This window comes from Chamaea fasciata, unplaced genomic scaffold (genome assembly GCF_029207755.1).
Source record: "Chamaea fasciata isolate MVZ Bird 193981 ecotype frontalis unplaced genomic scaffold, bChaFas1.0.hap1 SCAF_7, whole genome shotgun sequence".
Classification (NCBI taxonomy): domain Eukaryota; kingdom Metazoa; phylum Chordata; class Aves; order Passeriformes; family Sylviidae; genus Chamaea; species Chamaea fasciata.
The window spans coordinates 13,489,773-13,507,380 of NW_027094092.1; the positions used below are offsets into that span (position 1 = coordinate 13,489,773).

Consider the following 17,608-nt stretch of genomic DNA (forward strand, 5'->3'; position numbering starts at 1 on the left):
ACCCTTTTCCCGCTTTCTGGGAGCTGAACTACGAAAGCACTTCCTCTGCTCTCTGCAATTGTCAGCCAGCGCTGCCCGAGCACAAATCCATCAGCACTTACTGCACTCATTAATGAGTGATCTCCCATTTTAACTCTCATCAGAAAGGACACTAAATTGTTTCCCCAGCTGGAATGAAACACAGCTACTGTATCCGACCAGCAGATCCAACATTCCCAGCTCAATTTTGCTCACAACCCAGGACAACAAAACGTATGAAACAGGCTGTCTGACCAAACCCAAAGCGGGAGAACAAAGGACGAGAGAGACGCAGAGAAACTCGAACAAGCAGTGAGATTTGCTTTTACTGTATATAGTTCTGCCTTCCCATAGCCCAGATGGAACAGTATCTTCCAAAAAATTTAAAATGAGAAGAGGAAGAGCCGGCAGGGTTTTCCCCCAGCCAGGCGGCGTTCCTCCGGCTGCCGTGGGCCAGTAGAGGCCGCTCAAGACCACGGATCGCTCCCGCGGAACTGCCGGACGGGACGGCGGCTTCCCGACCCTCGCCTCCCAACACAACAGCCACTTCTGGCATTTTTCTCCCACTTCTCAGTTCCACACCCGCTTTTCCACGGGTACAGATTACCTCAGTGAAGTCTAGTCCCCCCCAAGGACAACTCCTGACTGCAGGCTATCACTGGTGGCCAGAATCCACATCGATGCACGTGGTGCTCTCAAATTTACCCCAACTACGTCTTCTACCCCTTGCTCAGGAACCACTCCGGGTTTCTTTCCCTAAAAGTACCCCCACGACACTCTACAGCACACAAAATCCATTCATTTCACCAGAGACTATCCTCACATTTTCTAGAGATGGTGTGAACACATCCCTTTTGGTGAAGTTCTCACGTGGCTCCAGCTACCCAATTTTTATTCCACTCCAGGAACTGCCCCCAACTCCAACTGGCCATGCACAGCAGTGACAAAGTGACAGGTTCATGGACCAGCTCCTCACAGGTGGGTTTCGTGTCAGTTCATGTACTTACTTACACATTAACTTTTATTTAAGCACAGGGTCAAGAGCCACAAAGGACATCATCTACACAGAAGACCTCATCATTATGAGCGTCATCACTATTCCTTGCAGTAGCTAAGTGCTCCAGTATCTTTTACTTCTCCAGCATGGAGAACAGAGCAAGAAATAATAATTTGTTTACAGCAGGTCAAGGAATACATACAGTAAAAAGTGGTTTAGCCCACAAAAACAGCCACCAAAAAAGACACCATTTTCAACATCCTTCTAGGAGTGGGGAAGACAGGAATTTCTGCAGGGCAGAAGAAACCTGTTGATTAAATTTATTAATGAGATTATAAAACAATCTTCTCAGATAATCAAAAGGACTGAACTCAATAATCCAGACAGTCCCTTCCCCTTTGGGCTTCCGTGATTAAACAATAATTAAGTGGGTATCATCTGCAGCCCACTGTGGGTGAATCTGAGCTCCTGTATGGTTTTCAGTGACATTGTATCTGAACGTACACACTTGGCACAGCAGAATCAAAGTTAAAAAGGCAGACTTCTGTTTAGTGTGCTTTGCTCTTTGCTATTTCCAAACACTTGAAACACATACCATGCATATTTCCTACACACAGTACAGGCTAAATACAAGAATTAAAGACTAGCAGTTGCAAAGAGTCACTGACTATTGCTATGCCAATTTCATGGGTTTGTTTCTTGTACAGCCACTTTGTAACCAAAGAGAAGGTCAAGTTGAACTAGAAACTGACTTCAGAAACAAATAAAAGGTTAACTTCAGATATTTAAGTGCTGATTTGTACTTTTTTGTTCTTAATTCTAGGCTACAATTTGAATGCATGATTACCTTTCAGATGTGCAATACCTTTGCAGAGGTTCACAAAGAATCTCTGTAGCAGCAGTGTGCTTTTTTTAACATATTTAAATACAAGACAGTTAGGTACCTAACACTGCAAGAACAGATCCCTTCACACCAATAGCCACCTCAATCTTTGAAAGCTGTATGAAGGTAATAAAAAAGCATTCCACACTTTCCAAGCTTTCCAACTTCCCCAAGTCCCTTGGACAATCAGAAAATGAGAAGTAAATGGAAAGAAAAACCTGCACTGTAAAGCATACATGCACTGCTTTACCATCATCACTACCCTTCCCTGCATGTCCCATCTCCTTCCCCACTAAGAGTTTGCCAATCACAATTAACATTTCCCATCACAACCTAACCACCAGAAACAGACCAGAGCCAGTGCTGTTCAGTCTTCATTCAGCTCCACATATGCTCAGGAACAACCTTTCTGCAGTGACTGCCCCATAAAGCACTTGCCCCACAAACACAAGGTATTTGAAAAACATCAGTAAACAAACAAACAAAAAAAAAGAGAAGGAAAAGTGTGGTGCAAACTGCATTCAGCACTCAAAAACTGTGACAACTATGATACTTTCAAAGACTACTACATGGGAATCCAGAAGAATCAGTTTGTAGATCACTTATTTAATGTTTTATTTAGTGATTTTAGGGTAAGAGGCAGCATCACCCTAACAGGGTTTGCCACCATCAAGAAAACCTGAGGAATATTTGGAACAGAGAAAATCATTCACAAAGATATAGATGTACACAAATGGGAAGAACTGGAATGTAGCTTCCTAGTATAAATTACAGTTCTTAAAATTTAAAGCACTAAAGAAAAAGGAAAACTTGCCTGTATCAGTCAATTGGCAGTACTCACATGTGCTGTCACTGTGGGCGTCTTCCCTAAATAGGCAAACAACCTAAAATGCAGAAAACTGAGAAATTTTTATAGCCAAGAAAGCACTTTTGTTGTCTGAAAGCCTCACAAAAGCTCACTCCAGCAGAGGATTCTGTTCACTCACATGCAACAAAGATGACTTCATATTGCAAGAGGTGCAGAGAAGAGCTACAGGATAATCAAACAGACGAAGAGCCCTTTTTAAAAGGCAGCACAAAGAACTTGGCTTACTTAGCTGAGCAAAAACAAGGCTAAGAGGGAATGTGATTTCAGACAAGCACCTCGAGTAAATAACCAAAAGGAAAACAGTACCCCTCCAACTACAGGATAGCTGCCCAAGTACAGAACAGCAAAAAACATTCTAAACCACAGCACGTTAATTTGGAAAGTTTCTATTCAACAGAAGTGAAGTTTTGGAAATTTTCAAACTCCTGTTAGGTGGAAAGGGGAGAAAAACTTACCTGGTTTTGCTATAAGCTTGACCAGGTTATAAAACTTTGTTCTACCTCATGATGTTTCAAACCAATGTTTTACCATATGATGTTTTAAGTTTGTCCACGGTATTGAAAGAAGCAATAAAAACATGGAAGTAAATGGATATTAGTTTTTTCACATCAAACACAGCTCACATCCAATATTTTATCTTGCATTTTCATGATCTCAGAAATCAGTTGCGTAAACGGATTTAGCCTGTATATATTTAAATAAAATGTTTGATTGAAGTTATTTGAAACAGCAATAATACTTAGTAATACTTCTAATTTCATTAGAGAAACAAAAAGACTTACAAGATCCATTAAGGAGTCAATGTGGTAAAACTACAATAGGGTGCATTGATTGGTGAAATTATCACAAGAGGGAGGGGTTACTTGGAACATTCCTTCTGACACCCTTCAATAAATTAGGTAGCCAAGGAATAACAATGTGCTTGTGAAATTTCTGTAGACAACACCAGACTGGAACTGTCACCAGTACAAAGAGGACTGGGTAGTTATCCAGGAGACTTCATGGGTTTTGAAAGCTGGAATGCCAGAAAATGGAATTTAATAGTACAGCATGTGAAATCATGCGTTTAGGGACCAGTAACCTTTTCTGTAAGCTGAGAACTCATCACGTGGAAGCAGCATAGGAAGAATGAACAGAGCAGTGAGGTATGGAAATCATCATCTAAAGATACTGATGTTTACATGAGCACAACAAGAGCTCAGTATGCTCATGGAAGTAAAAATGAGAAATTCCACTAGGCTCAGGAAGCCTCTGAGGTGAAATTAGAGAGGTTAGAGCAGTGCTGGGGGAAGTATTGCTGCTGAAGAGTTAAATAGTGTATTCCATATCAGGAGGATCTTTGGTCTGAAGCAGTTCAACTGAACAGATTTATGTCAAAACATTGCTTTGCCTCCTCACAAAACTTTGCTTGACTAAAGATGATTGAGTTTATTAAATTGCTCAGTAAAATACATACTTCATTCCTTATTTCATTTCCTGCAGCAGCTCCAGCCCAAGGTAAAGAACACTATTAGCACAAATTATGAAAATGTACTGCACATAACTCTAATTCAATGGATCAGAAATTAAAAGTTTTGTAACTGCCTCACAAACAAGAAATGGTCTTCCAAAAAGAGCAGTTAGGAAGAAGAATTTAAACTGTTCTAGAATTGCCCTAGTAAGTTTCTGGACAGGATAGAAAAACAGATGTATTTCTACACCTAGAAGTTTATGTACCTATGTAAAGGATCTGTTAACAGTACACTTATAGGCTGGATGTTTTAGAGTTCCATCTCTGGGCTGTGCAACCAGCAGAACTTTTACTCCTTACTTTCAACACACTGGCCACAGATAAAGGGTGGCAGCTCTAAATGTTACTGAGCTGCTCTCCAATGCTTTGCTACTATCTCCTGCTCAAGAGTCAAGGGCTAAACCAACTGCCCAGCCCAGCTCTATAAGGAATTCTCCGGCTCAGACAAGTGAAGATTGAATGCCTTTTTTCTCCTCTGTGGGTGAAAAAAACATTTCAGAATCTTCTGGAATTTTATTTAACAAACATCCAACATACGAGAAATTTGTGATACCTTCAGTCAGCTGCTCCTCCACCCGGCCCAGTGTGGTTTGGAAGTTTGATATTTGCTAAAACCTCGAGTTACTCAAAGATTTTGGGGTACATCTGCAGGCATTTCAATACTGGACAACTGTGACACAGCTGTCAGCAGTGATTGGGGTTATACTTAACAACCTGGGTTAGCCATCCCAATCCTGCACTGAAGCAATGAGATAGTCTGAGCATTTTCCAATCCTTTTCTGTTGCTTCCACTAACTTTGTCAGGCATTCATATTTCCAAAGGAAAATGCAAGGACATCACACATGACACATGACTCTATATCCAAGACGTACCAGAGTTTTACTCATTTGATTAAATCTCTACTTTTACATCGGTGTTTGGCTTTGTAAAAGCCTTATATCTGCAATGTCTGAAAGAAGCTCCCTTAGTTATCCTACTTCACTGCTACACGCTTGCATCTCATAGAGTAAAAGCACCCCAATAAGCAGCACATCCCCGCTTGTAACTGCTCCCTGAACAAGAAACGCCACATGAAAGATCCCGACAGCCACCACCAGCCCTGGCAAGGCAACTTCATCCGTTCAGCCCCTGGAAGCCTTTCACTTGCAAAACTTCCCGGGGCTGCGTCCACAGCCACGAGACATTTAAAATAACAAAACCACCATCCACCTTCCACCTCGGCCGGCGCCCAGCGAGGCAACGCTCCACCTGCCGCAAACCTCACTGTAAACAGCGGGGAGCAGGGGAGCAGCCAGCTCACAAACAAACAAACGCAAAAAAAAAAAAAAAAAAAACAAAAAAAAAAAAAAAAAAAAAAAAAAAAAAAAAAAAAAAAAAAAACAAAAAACAGGGAAAACTGAAGTGCCGCCTCCAAGGAAACCTGTTGCTGACCGCAGCCAGAGCGCGGCTGGGGGGGATCGCGCATCCCGCCGCGCCCGGAGCCAACTTTCCCGCTGGCACGGCGCAGCCCGGTGCCGCTTTCGCTGGCGTGGATGGTTAACGAAGGCGGCGGACGTGCGGGGTCGGTGCGGGGGCGGCGGGCTGAGCCCGGGCCGGGGCCGCGCCGCCAGCGCCCCCCGGCCCTGGGCGGTCGGCGCGGGGCCGGGAGCCGGTACTCACTCGATGAAGTAGCTGGCGCCCTCCTCCGAGAACCCCTCCTCCCATCCGCGGGGCAGGTCTGCAAGGCACGGGGAGCGGGGAAAGAGAGAGAGAGAGAGAGAGAGAGAGCGGGAAGGAGGGGTGAGAACTTCTCCTGCGGAGCCCTCCGGCCGCGGGGCGGGGGGCGAGGAGGGGGCTCGGCGCCGCCGGCCGCGGGCACCCACCTGAGCGGATCATGTGGCCGGAGTTGACGGGCTCGCCGGTGCGCGGATGCAGCCAAGTGGTGGTGCGGGTCAGGTCGCTGCGAGGGAGAAGCGGAAAACATGCACCTGTTAGCGAGGGCGGCGGCGGGCGGGAGCGGGGCCGCGCTGCCCCCCGCGCCCCTCCCGCGGCGCCCCTTACTCGATGAAGAAGACGCGCCCGTCCCTGCAGACGCCGTAGGACCAGTGCTCAGGTAGAGTGTCCCGCCCCACCGCCGCCGCCATGTTCGCCGTGCGCGCAGCCGGCCGGGGCGGGGGTGCTGGCGGGCGGGCGGCCGGCGCTCGGCGCCCAGCGCCCGGCTCTGCTCGGCAGCGCCACCGCGGCGCGGGCGGGGGGCCACACCTCCCGCCCCTCGGGAGGCCGCGGGCACGGCGGCGGGAGCGGGAACCTGCGCTGCTGCCGCCCGGCTTTGTCCGCCGCTGCCCCGCGCCCGCCCCCCGGCCCCGCGTGGGCTGCCACCCCGGCGACACCGGCGAGGCGCAGCGGCCCCCCGCGGCCAGCTCCGCGGTCATCTCCGCGGCCGGCCCCGCGGTCATCTCCGCGGCCGGCCCCGCGGTCATCTCCGCGGCCGGCCCCGCGGCCGGCGCGGAGCGGCGGCCACTCGCGGGCGGGAGCCGCACATCCCTTCAGGCGCTCTGCTCCCGGCGGAGGGACCGGGATTGTCCCGTGCTTCGCTCTGGGAGCCGTGCCCGCAGCGGGGGATGTACAGGTGTGAGCGCACCTGGCTGCCGCCGTGCCCCGGGGACGCGCTCGCCAGCGGCGCCAGGTGAGGAGGGACAGACAGGCCGCGGGGACTTTGAACCTCGGGCACAGGGTACGGGGGCACCAAGGTTAAAACCTCGCAGAGAGGCAGCAGTAGCAGCCGGCTGACAAAGCAGAGCTGTCACCGGCGTCGGGAGGGACCTGTGCCAGCCCCTGTGTTCATCCATGACCTAGAAAAGGCAGGAGGGTAACGTGAGAGCCCGCTCGGTGCATTTCCGCGAGGCTGGGCTGGCTCCCAGTGAGACCAAGACCCTTACTGGTGCTGGTGTGGTGTGTGCCGATGCTCCAGCTAGAGTTAAGTGCTCCAGTCACTCAGAATGTGGTTTAGGGACAGAGTGGATGGGACAAGCAACGAGTGGGCTGCGGTACAGCAGAGCCCGTAGGTATCTTACTCTCATCCCAGCGCCAGCCAGCAGAGCGAGGATGGATGCCAGGTGACGAGTCCCAGCCAATGCCTTGGCTTTGCCGTAGTGGTAGTTGCAGCAGGAGAGGAGGATTGACAACGCCAAAGGGTTCAGGGTACAGAAATACCTCTTTCGATGAGGTGGCGGAGCCAAGCATGGCTATGTGGGGTTCGTGCTGTTCTGATACTGGGGAAGACAGAAGGATCAAAAAGGCAGGAAATGGGGCATTTGCAAGCTTGGCATAGAAGAGTGTTAAACGGGAAAGACAATTGCAAAGGGGTGGGGAAGGGTAGGTAGGTCTGACTGGGGACAGGTTAGTAAAGAAGAACAGAAGAGACTAACTGAGGACACAGTTGTGGGGCAGAGCGCCAGCTTGCATTAGGAGAGTGTAAGAGGGGAGAGTGCTGCAGTATAGGGAAAATGATAACGTTTGCTTTTTCTTCTAAATAACTAAAATAAATCATCAGAAGAAAGCAGGAGGCAAGAAAAGCAGCATCAGTCAGGAGAGAGAGGGCTTTGCTGTATTTCACGCCAGTTTCAGATGACATTGCAGGTCTGGTGCATCAGGATAGCTTTGTGTAGAATTGCCTTTTTGACCACTGTTGGAGACGATACTATCCTGTGTATATATACACTGTATGTACTGTATATCTACACTATACGAACATGGTGTCATCTAACAACCAAGAATGGACATTACTGTGGCACACATAGCAGACTGATACTCTCATCTTCCAACCAACCACAGAATTTCAGTTTATTCACAGTGATAAAGCAGGAGAGGAGTATCTTGCAGCTGTTTATTCTATGTCAGAATTTTGATTAAAACTTCTAATACGAAAACTTCTGTGCCCTCTTAAAAAAAAAAAAAAAAAAAACAACAAAAAACAAACACCTTTATTGAGTTTCCATGGCAAAGTTTTGGAAGACGGGGGCCACAGGAGTGGCTTCGGTCAGAAGCTGCCAGAAGCTTCCCTTACATCCAACAGAGGCAATGCCATCCAGCTCCCGGATGGACTCACTGCTGGCCAATGGATCGGTTAAGGGATTTTAAAAGGGAAAAAAGTTAGCATGAAGGAGGGATTGGGCCCAGAGAATGAGTGAGATGAGTGAGAACATGTGAGAGGAACAGCTCTCCAGACACCAACGGCAGTGCAGGAGAGGCAGGAGGTGCTCCAGGCAGTGGAGCTGAGATTCCCCTGCAGCCCGTGGTGCAGCCCATGGTGAGGCAGCTGTGCCCCTGCAGCCCATGGAGGCCCACAGGGATGCAGAGATCCACCTACAGCCCATGGAGGACTCCACTCCAGACCAAGTGGCTCTCTCACAGCCTGAGGGAGGCTGTGACCCCATGGGAAGCCTGTGCTGGAGCAGGGACCTGCAAACCCAGGGTCCAGGAGCCCATGGTGGAGCAGGATTGCTGGCAGGAGCTGTGACCCTGGGGAGACCTACGCTGGAGCAGCCTGTTCCTGAAGGAAGGACCACATCCCGTGAAAGGGACCCGCACTGCAACAGCCCATGGGAAGGGACTTAGTTGGAGAAGTTGATGGAGAACTGTCTCCCAGGGGAGGGACCCCATGCTGGGGCAGTGTGAGGAGTTCTCCCCCTGAGGTAGAGGAGTGGCAGATGTAATGGGAGGAACTAACCACAGCCCCCATTCCCCATCCCTCTGTGCTACTGAGAGGGAGGAGGTAGAGAATAAAATAAAATAATAATAATTATAAGCAGCACATTGGAATAAAATTGGAATAATGGGGGGTAGGGGAAGGTGTTTTTAAGACTCAATTTTATTTCTCAATATACTATTCTGATTTGATTGGTAATAACTAAGTGAATTCCCCCACGCTGAGTCTCTTTTGCCTATGACAGTAACTGGTGAGGGATCTCTACCTTCCCGTATCTCGACCCACAAGCCTTTTCTCTCCCCTGATCATTTGAGGAGCGGGAATCACAGAGCAGCTTTGGTGTGCACCTGATGTCCAACCAGTGTCAACCCACCACAGAAGCCCTAACAATTCTGAGTCATTCTGGTTAGGTGTGAGTTATCACAGTACTGGCAGTAAGGTCAGTTCTAGTGCAATTCCAAAGTAAATCAAACACAAGTTACTTAGTGTCGTTGCATGTTTAGATCTGTGCAGAAGAGGTGAACACCGGCTCTTGCTCTGGAGTCACTCATTTGCCATGATGCTCTGAAGCAAGGCTTCCATGCTCCATCAGCTGCGTGAACTCATTGCATTTCGCTTGTAACTCCACCAAGCTCTGGCCATTCAACCACTGTGACAAAATAGGCTTATCCACATCAAATGAATAGTAACTTCATTGAATAAACATTATTGTGGTTTGGATTTCAAAAAACATCTGTACTGGTCAAGCATCTGCACTGGGTCAAAGTAAATGTCTGTTTAGCCTAACAGTCTGTCTTGTGTCCCAACAGGAGCAGGTGCCAGGAAAGAGCACAGGAGCCAGACAGTCATAGGCGACCACCCAGCTTGTTTCCTCAGCTCTAGTACCTACACCCAGTGCTCGCCTGCAGAAGCTGTGAGCTCAGAAAGCTCTTGCTCAAGATGTTATTTCCATATCTAGCTCCTAATGGATCTTTTCTGTGAACAAGACTAGAGCCTACATAACTTCTATCATCCAACAGTAGCAAAGTGCTCCTAATGCTCATCTTACCTAAGCTGTGTATGAAGAATCACCTTCTTTCTTTTTGTTTTGAACCCAGATCCCATTACATTGATTTTCTTCAGTTCTTGCAATGAAAGAGACTGGGGCCACTAGTGCAGCCTCCTGCAGTGTGAACATTGATTTTAGACCAGGTGGCCCAGGCCTTTGTCCAGGTAAGGATGTGAAAATACTCCAGGGACAGAAATTCAGCAGCCTCTCTTAGCAACTAGTTCCCATGTGCCTGTGGTGAAAATACTTCCATTATATCAATTTAGAAACTTCCTGATTCAATTTGTCACTGTTGTCATATGACCAAATCTTGAGTTGGTGCATCGTGGTGCCTGAGGCATTAGGACATTGTCACATACACCTGCAAAATACAGAGAAATGCATTATTGAAAAAGCATATTTTCTTACAGTAACTTGCAGAGCTCTATTCCAAAATTAATATCAAGATGAAAACTTAGTCTAGATTCATAAAAGTTCACAAGCTGACTTGTGTTGGCCTTATCAAGAGGTAGGTTTGTGATTTAGAGCCCTGGAGGAAGAATGCCTCCAGGCATCATTCATTTGTAAGATTACCAGATTCTTCTGGTTTTTCTGTTCTTTTTTCTTTTTTATTCAGGCTCTGGTTCCAGTCCTCCCTGGCTGATATCAGACACTTTTCTATTACATATCATTCATTGCACTCTAGAGGCACTGTCTGGAAGAAGCTGTTTGGGGTAAAATTGGGACCTTAAGGCCACAATATCTGGAACTCAGCTAAAGGAAGTGAAATATGCTCTTCAACAAGGGTCTAATAAAAGCTAGGATATTCGAGGCTCCCTTTGTTGATAACTGGGTGATTCAAGGGGACATCATGAGGTCCCTGAATACTGCAAGTTTGAACCCACATTTGACAGCTTTATAGGAATGTGTCACTAATATTACTTGCTCTGTCTGCATCCTCTGAGAACTTTTCTGGATGACTTCATTTAATTGGGAGAGCAGTGCTACATTTTAAAGGATGCCATGGTTTGGGTTGGAAGGGACCTTCAAGATCACCTTTTTCCAATCCCCCAGCCCTGGGGGACAGGGACACCTTTCACTAGACCAGGTTGCTCAGAGCCCCATCCAACCTGGCCTTGAACACTGCCAGGGCTGCGGCATCCACAGCTTCTCTGGGCAAGCACCAGTGACTCACCATCCTCACAGTAAAGAATTTAATCCTAATATATATTCTAAACTTCCCCTCTTTCAGTATGAAACTATTACCCATTTCCTATCACTACATGCCCTTGCTATTTCCAGAATAAACTCACTGAACATGAACATCCTTTCTACCTCATCCTTTCTTTTCAGCCCTTGCCCTTACAACCCAGCTTCACCCTGGCAGTGGCAACATCCAAATACTCTCATTTCCTCTTTATTCCAGTTTCATTACACACACCCCCACCCCTTGCACCATTCAGGTATGCATATTTCCCTGCACTTTTTCAACCCTTCATATGCTATAACTTTTCAACAAAACATGGAGTAGGAATCTGCAAATAATCCAGGAGACACTATATGAAAATCACAAAAAAAAAAAAAAAAAAAAAAAAAAAAGTTTCATTTCCTTCACTCACAATTAGATCCAGTGTCTAGAAGGTTACAGAATCACAGCTGGATTTAAGAATGGTGTGTACTCTAATGATCTATTTCCTATTTTTCAGAGAATTCTATACAATTGAATTTGACAATCTTAGAGGTCAAATCTGCTGCTATTTCAGGAAGCTTAAATGAGGTACAATGCATAGAAAAGCCTGCTAGTTATGACTTTTTCATCATGACCTGTATATTTCATAAAGGATAAGCACGACTTATAAAAGGTGCGAGGCCAGACAGAGGCAGAGCATTTGAAGAGTAATGAATCTGAATTATTAAATCCTGGTTAAGAAAGCTTATAAGCCATAATGCAAATCATGTATTATGCCCTTTAGCTGCAAAACATGTATTATGCCTTTTAGCATGGTTTTCCAGCTCTGCTTCGAACAGCTGAGAATTAAAATCATGAAAGGTTTCATGGTGAGACGGATTAATTTGCAAGACAATTTCAGAGCAGTTCATTGTCTGATTGTACTGAAATATAGGTTGTGCAACCACGTTGTTCTTCAGGATTGTGTAGTGTGATTCCCATCTAGCAGTGGTAAGTGCTTAAGACACCAGAAGTTAATACATTGATTCTTAGAGGTAGAAGAAAGTATAGGGGAGATAGGGAAGAGATCTTGGAGACATTAGGCAAATCCATGTTCCTGGAAAATTTCCGATGCCGTTACTCCAAAACTGCAACACTTTTTCAGAATATGGAAGAACTACACTAAGGAATCACTATGGTATATTTATTCAAATTGGAGAAAACAACTTCAGCTGTTGGATGGGGAAAAGCCATCTCAGGGGTACCAACCGAACTCTTCAATTAAAAAAAAAAAATGGACATGCACAGCTAGAGCCGGTGTCAAGCTGTAGGATGAAGAAGCACTTAATGAAATAGATCGAACATGCAGAAAGATCTTTTTCTAGTCTGAAGTCCTAAGATGGTTGAAAACATGAAGAGAACAAATTAAAAAGATCCAAGTTCAAGACCAAACATTACTTTAGTGGGTAGGGAAAGCAAACAAGATAACAAAAAAATCACTATTGGATTACTTTGAAAGTAAAATCTAGTTGATTTGATTTAAGACATACCAATCAATTTTATTCCTTGTTCATCCATGTCAAGATGAGTAGAAAACAGCTTGATTTATGCCAAGATAAATTTGAAGATAGATGATACATAGAAATTTTCCCAAATGTAATGAGCAGTAAAGCAGCCTAAGTAGGAATATCATGGTATTTCCCTTACCACCAATTTCTAAAGGCTGGCTCAGACAAAATTTCTCTCAGGGAAATTCTAAGTGTACTTATTTTGTCTCAGGTCAGGAGCTATGAAAAGATGATCTCACAAGATCCATTTTAGTCTATATTTCTGTGAAAAGAAATGCTGGTTCAAAATGTTAAGACTTTTAGAAATAGATGGGCATCAAAAATTGTCATCACCTGATAGGTACTAAAGAGCACCTTATTGGGTGGTTATCTAGTTGACAGGAAGAATTCATGGCAAACTCTTGAATTTAAAGATTTCTGTTATTTACAAGGAGAGGAAGGACAATCCCTGATACAGTTAAGAAAGATAAGCAACTTGCACAATGGTACTACTGATGACATGACTAAATATAGAGCACATACTCGTTCCTGATCTGGAGTGTTTTCTGTTGAACCACACCACCTACAGAAGTCAGGAGAGCTAGACAGAAGGAAGGGCAAGAGTCACAAGATATCTACAAAAATTTGGCACACCATCTGCAAGACATCATCCACTTCCAGCCTAAGCTATTAATGCAATGCCAAATCAATCTTGAGCAGAACAGAAAAGGTATTGTCACCAATAGATTGTGTTTTACCTTTTTATAAGTGCTGACATTAAATGAAACATCTTTTACACTTTCCATACAGGGCAGTTTATGCTCTGGGGAAAGTGATGGAAATTTTTAGACAAAGTAAGATTTTTGGAGCTTATTTTCCTTGCAATAGATTGAGAAGTTTTCCTAGATTTCCATGGGACCTGTGTCAGACAACAGAATTCTAAGAGCACCAGAAGATAAATATAGCTGAAAAAATAAGAAAGATTAAATAATGGTAAATCTATTGTTGAAGGAATTCCAAATACGGAAAAAGGAATTATTCATTTTCCTGGCCACTGGAAAGAATATAAACAAGTTCAAATTGTATCCACAGTTCCTTTGAGGAAGATATGGAGCATGACATTGTACAAGAATAGCTTGGAGGGTCACTGTCTCCCTGTGCAGCAGGATCTGACTGGAGACTGCACACAGGCATCAGCCCAGACAGTGACACTGCTGAGCAAGACAGATGGGAAAATGACATTGAGAAGGCAACACTGGTGCTGCATAACAAATCCAGACTTCTCCTTCCAAAACATGCTGAACTCTCCTATGAGTTAAAAAAAAAAAAGGGTAATTATCTTTAGTTAAAAGGTTATCTTTTCCAAACCACCATTGGTTTTCAAAAGTATGTTCTCATTGAAAGTACCCTTTGTGAAATCCAGAAGATATCTTCAAAATAATTCTGTTTTCCTTACAAATGTCCTTCAAGTTTAAAAACATCCTACTGGTTTACTTTCTAGATGCAAACAACTGAATATATCCAATTATAACTCTCACCTGAATATCCATTTGCCCAAAAGAATTATATTCACAGAACCAAGTTAAGCATGTACCCTGAAATGCACAAAAATGCACACAAAAGCAAAAATGAATGAATGCATCCCCTAATTATTGTCAATTTACAATTTCCTGTGACACAAGCTTTTATGATTACTATATTTAACGTAGTCCCATCCCTCCTCATTTTCTCTCTTTTGCATTTCACAAAGTCTCAATAATTTACACACCCAGCACCTAGAATCCACACACTAGCATATATTTGGTAATCAAAAATTAAACTAAATAAAAAATAGCCATAATTTTGTCATGACAAGTCTTATCATTTTAAACATAGGTGGCAATAGTTAAATATCTGCACAGTGCTCCAGTTATTTGTAGAAGGGAGAAGTACAAAAGAACAATTATGTGCCAAAGTCACGGGATCATTTCCAGAAATTTAACTTACATTTTATAATGAACACTTGAGGGTATTTTTCTTCCTTTTTTTTTTTTTTTCTTGCCAAAGGACACTGTAAGCCTGGCAGCCTGTGAGAAACCCTCTGTTCTTCAATGCTGATGTACCTGTGACTATCAACATTTGCTTTGTTTTAAAGCAGACACTTGAAGTCAGTTCCATATTTATGAACACAAACAGACTCCCTGTCATTCCATGACACCTGAGTATGAAGAGATCCTTTTTTAAGAAACGGGACAAATGCAAAGACAAACATCACTGATCCTTAAGACTAAAATCTTCAAAATTTTAAATCAAACTGTTCAATTCTCTGATGTTTCCTCAGGAATTATGCATTTGATTTCTTTCCCCAATATGAGATATGTCACTTTATTCCCATCAAAGCTTTTTTCCCTAGTTTTGAGTCCACCATTCCACAACTGGTATTACCTTTTTTCCAGCCTTTTTGGGAACTGCCATTTTTTGCAACTACATATCATAGTTAGGGTAAGCAGAGTGTCATATATTCCCAACAATCTTTGCTAGGACATTTTTTCTAAAGAATTTAGGACCTCTGAATTCACTTTCCAGGCTCCTCCCTAAGTTTGCTCTCCATTTGCTTTGGAAGACCCAAAACTTCACCCTGGAGTCCCCATAGTAGCAACAGAAACTAACCTGTTCAACAGGATGTTTTCAAATTTGAATATGTCAAAGATAAAACAGATTTTCACCTCATTTTTCTTACTACACCCATAAATAGCTTGCCACTACTCTGTAGACCACTTAACACACCTCTATGCATACTAATAGCAAACCCCACACAAGACTCCAGACAAGATTCCGTTTTAGCATCTTCTGCCCCACCTTTCCAGAGATGTTACTTTCTCGGTGGGCTTGTAACTTGCCAAGGTCTCAGTCCTCTTCCTAAATAAGCTTTTGCCAGGCAGAACAATCTCTTCCCATTGTGGTCTCCCAAATCCTTTTTTCAAAGACCCCTTTGCAAAAGAATCTAAGATTTTGATTATCTGCTTGGCTCCAGAGGGAGGTAGCTGAGGGTTAATCATTCTCCTTCATTTTTTCTGGCAACATGAAGTGTGCATACCTCATCACAGCGTTCCAATATCTGACTTCTCTCCAGTTTCTTCCTGCTTTTTGTTACAATCTCAGCACAGGTGTCTTCTTGAGAATCCTCCACATCTCTTTTTGTCTCTTCCTATGCTTGGGCTCAGGTCCTTCTGTGGTTTTCATTCCACAGTCTCCTGCTACACACTGGTACCCCATCCACTCTGGGCTTCAATGATTTGCAACAGCAATCAATTTCCAAAGTCAATGTAATAAACCATCTATATGTGAGCATGACAAAAACCAGTAGCTATAGTAACAGGAAAGCTTTGAACAAAACTGAAAAAAACTAAAATCTGAGGAATATCAGTCCACTGTTCCTCCATCCCCAAATATTGCACAGTTCCATAACTGTCCTCCTGTGTTCCTTTGCCTGATTGTATCTCCACGTAGCGCAAAACACAGTGAGATAAAAATGAAACTTTATTTTGCTTGGCTTAAGGAGGAAAAATAAATAAATAATCGCACACAACAAAACTAGGAAAAGGTTGTCTTCCCCCCCCCCCCCCCCAAAAAAAAAAAAAAAAAAAATCTGTAAGTTGCCAATCCAGGACAGGCAAAACTGTCACTATCCCAGTATCAACACTATCCCACGTGTTGATACCTGTGACCCACCTCGCTGTCACACGGAGCTGAAGAGCAATTTCTGGCAGTGTGGAACAGCACAGGTAACTTTAAAAACACAGGTACAAGAAAAAGAACCTCCTGCAGGTTCTCTGGCAGAACTCTTGAATCTAGCTGGACTGAGTCAAAGTAATTTTAAAAAATGCTTTTTTTCTAACTGTCATATATTTTTCATTCCCTCGAGCCTGTGTAGGTGGACTTCCACAGACAAGACCGAAATAGACTCAGGGCCTCAGTTTATTTGACCCCTCAAAAGGTCAGTAAGGTCAGCAAAACATTGTTCAGCAATTTTCCACACTTATACCTGTGTCACTCACACCTTTTCATTCCTGCATGTTAGAATATGCATGTCAAAATAGATAAACAGTACAGTCTTAATTTATACCAGAAAATCTTCATTAGTTTATATAGACTAAAAGAAACTAAACTGTCTTTGTTTACTGCAGTATTATCTTCCAAAAAAATTATTCTTTCTTATTTGACCCTTCCTTTCTTGAGGGAGTAGGACTATTCTGTATATCTTTTAAATATATACAAATGTCTTGCTCTTCTTAATAAAACCTACTTGAAATAGATTTCCATTTAATCAGTGAAGTAAGTAGCCATGCAAATCAGGAGAGAGAATTATGTATTTCAGCAAGGAATATCCTGATATTTGTCAAACTGGAGTATTATTATATCTGATTCAATTTTACACATTGACATCTCTCCATTGTTATTGATTAATGCTTAAAGCCCTCTAAGGTTGTTATACAACACTATTATAAATAACTTATATTATTTAGATACATAATGGATGTGATCTCTACAAATGATGAATTATATCCCCCTTCTTAATTACAGCATCCTCTGAAATCTAATTTAAATAGTAGCTAAGCAGATTAAATTCAAAAGCAAGAACAACAGCAAAGCAGTTTGCAAAATGATAAATTTATGGGGTTTTTCTCAGTGCTGTAGAGTTTTGCCACAGAATGTTTTGTAAAGTAACATCTTTCTCAATATCTTATTAGATCACTGTAATCTGGATTTACATATTGATTCATTCCGTTTCAATGTCAGTCAAGACATTGAAAATTTAATAAAAAACAACTCTAATTGCTCCTCAGAGACTTAACAATAATTACTCCCGTATCATCTCAATGTGGCAGACATCTTTAAGATGTTCTGTTTTTCAAGCATAAC

At 43.7% G+C, this 17,608-nt stretch overlaps 1 protein-coding gene and 2 long non-coding RNA genes across 5 annotated transcripts in view; 1 reads left to right on the plus strand and 2 right to left on the minus strand.

The window, feature by feature from the left end:
- Positions 1-6,493, minus strand: part of PLEKHA7 (pleckstrin homology domain containing A7) — a 145,520-nt gene extending 139,027 nt beyond the window's left edge. The window contains exons 1-3 of one of the 3 annotated variants that reach the window (XM_066187624.1): positions 6,318-6,493; positions 6,140-6,216; positions 5,937-5,994 (exon numbers count right to left, since the gene is read on the minus strand). In XM_066187624.1, coding sequence (XP_066043721.1) covers positions 5,937-5,994; positions 6,140-6,216; positions 6,318-6,400 — 218 coding nt within the window. In that variant the 5' untranslated portion in view covers positions 6,401-6,493. The remainder of the gene's footprint in view (positions 1-5,936; positions 5,995-6,139; positions 6,217-6,317) is intronic. The other 2 variants (XM_066187623.1, XM_066187625.1) reach the window with 2 other exon arrangements.
- LOC136292209 (uncharacterized) lies at positions 6,040-11,599 on the plus strand. The gene is made up of 2 exons (XR_010721855.1): positions 6,040-6,369; positions 9,774-11,599. It is a non-coding gene; the product is annotated as an uncharacterized lncRNA (long non-coding RNA).
- LOC136292210 (uncharacterized) lies at positions 10,270-15,004 on the minus strand. The gene is made up of 3 exons (XR_010721856.1): positions 14,693-15,004; positions 14,245-14,301; positions 10,270-10,373 (listed from the first exon to the last, which is right to left on the minus strand). It is a non-coding gene; the product is annotated as an uncharacterized lncRNA (long non-coding RNA).
- Between the last annotated feature and the right edge of the window lie 2,604 nt (positions 15,005-17,608).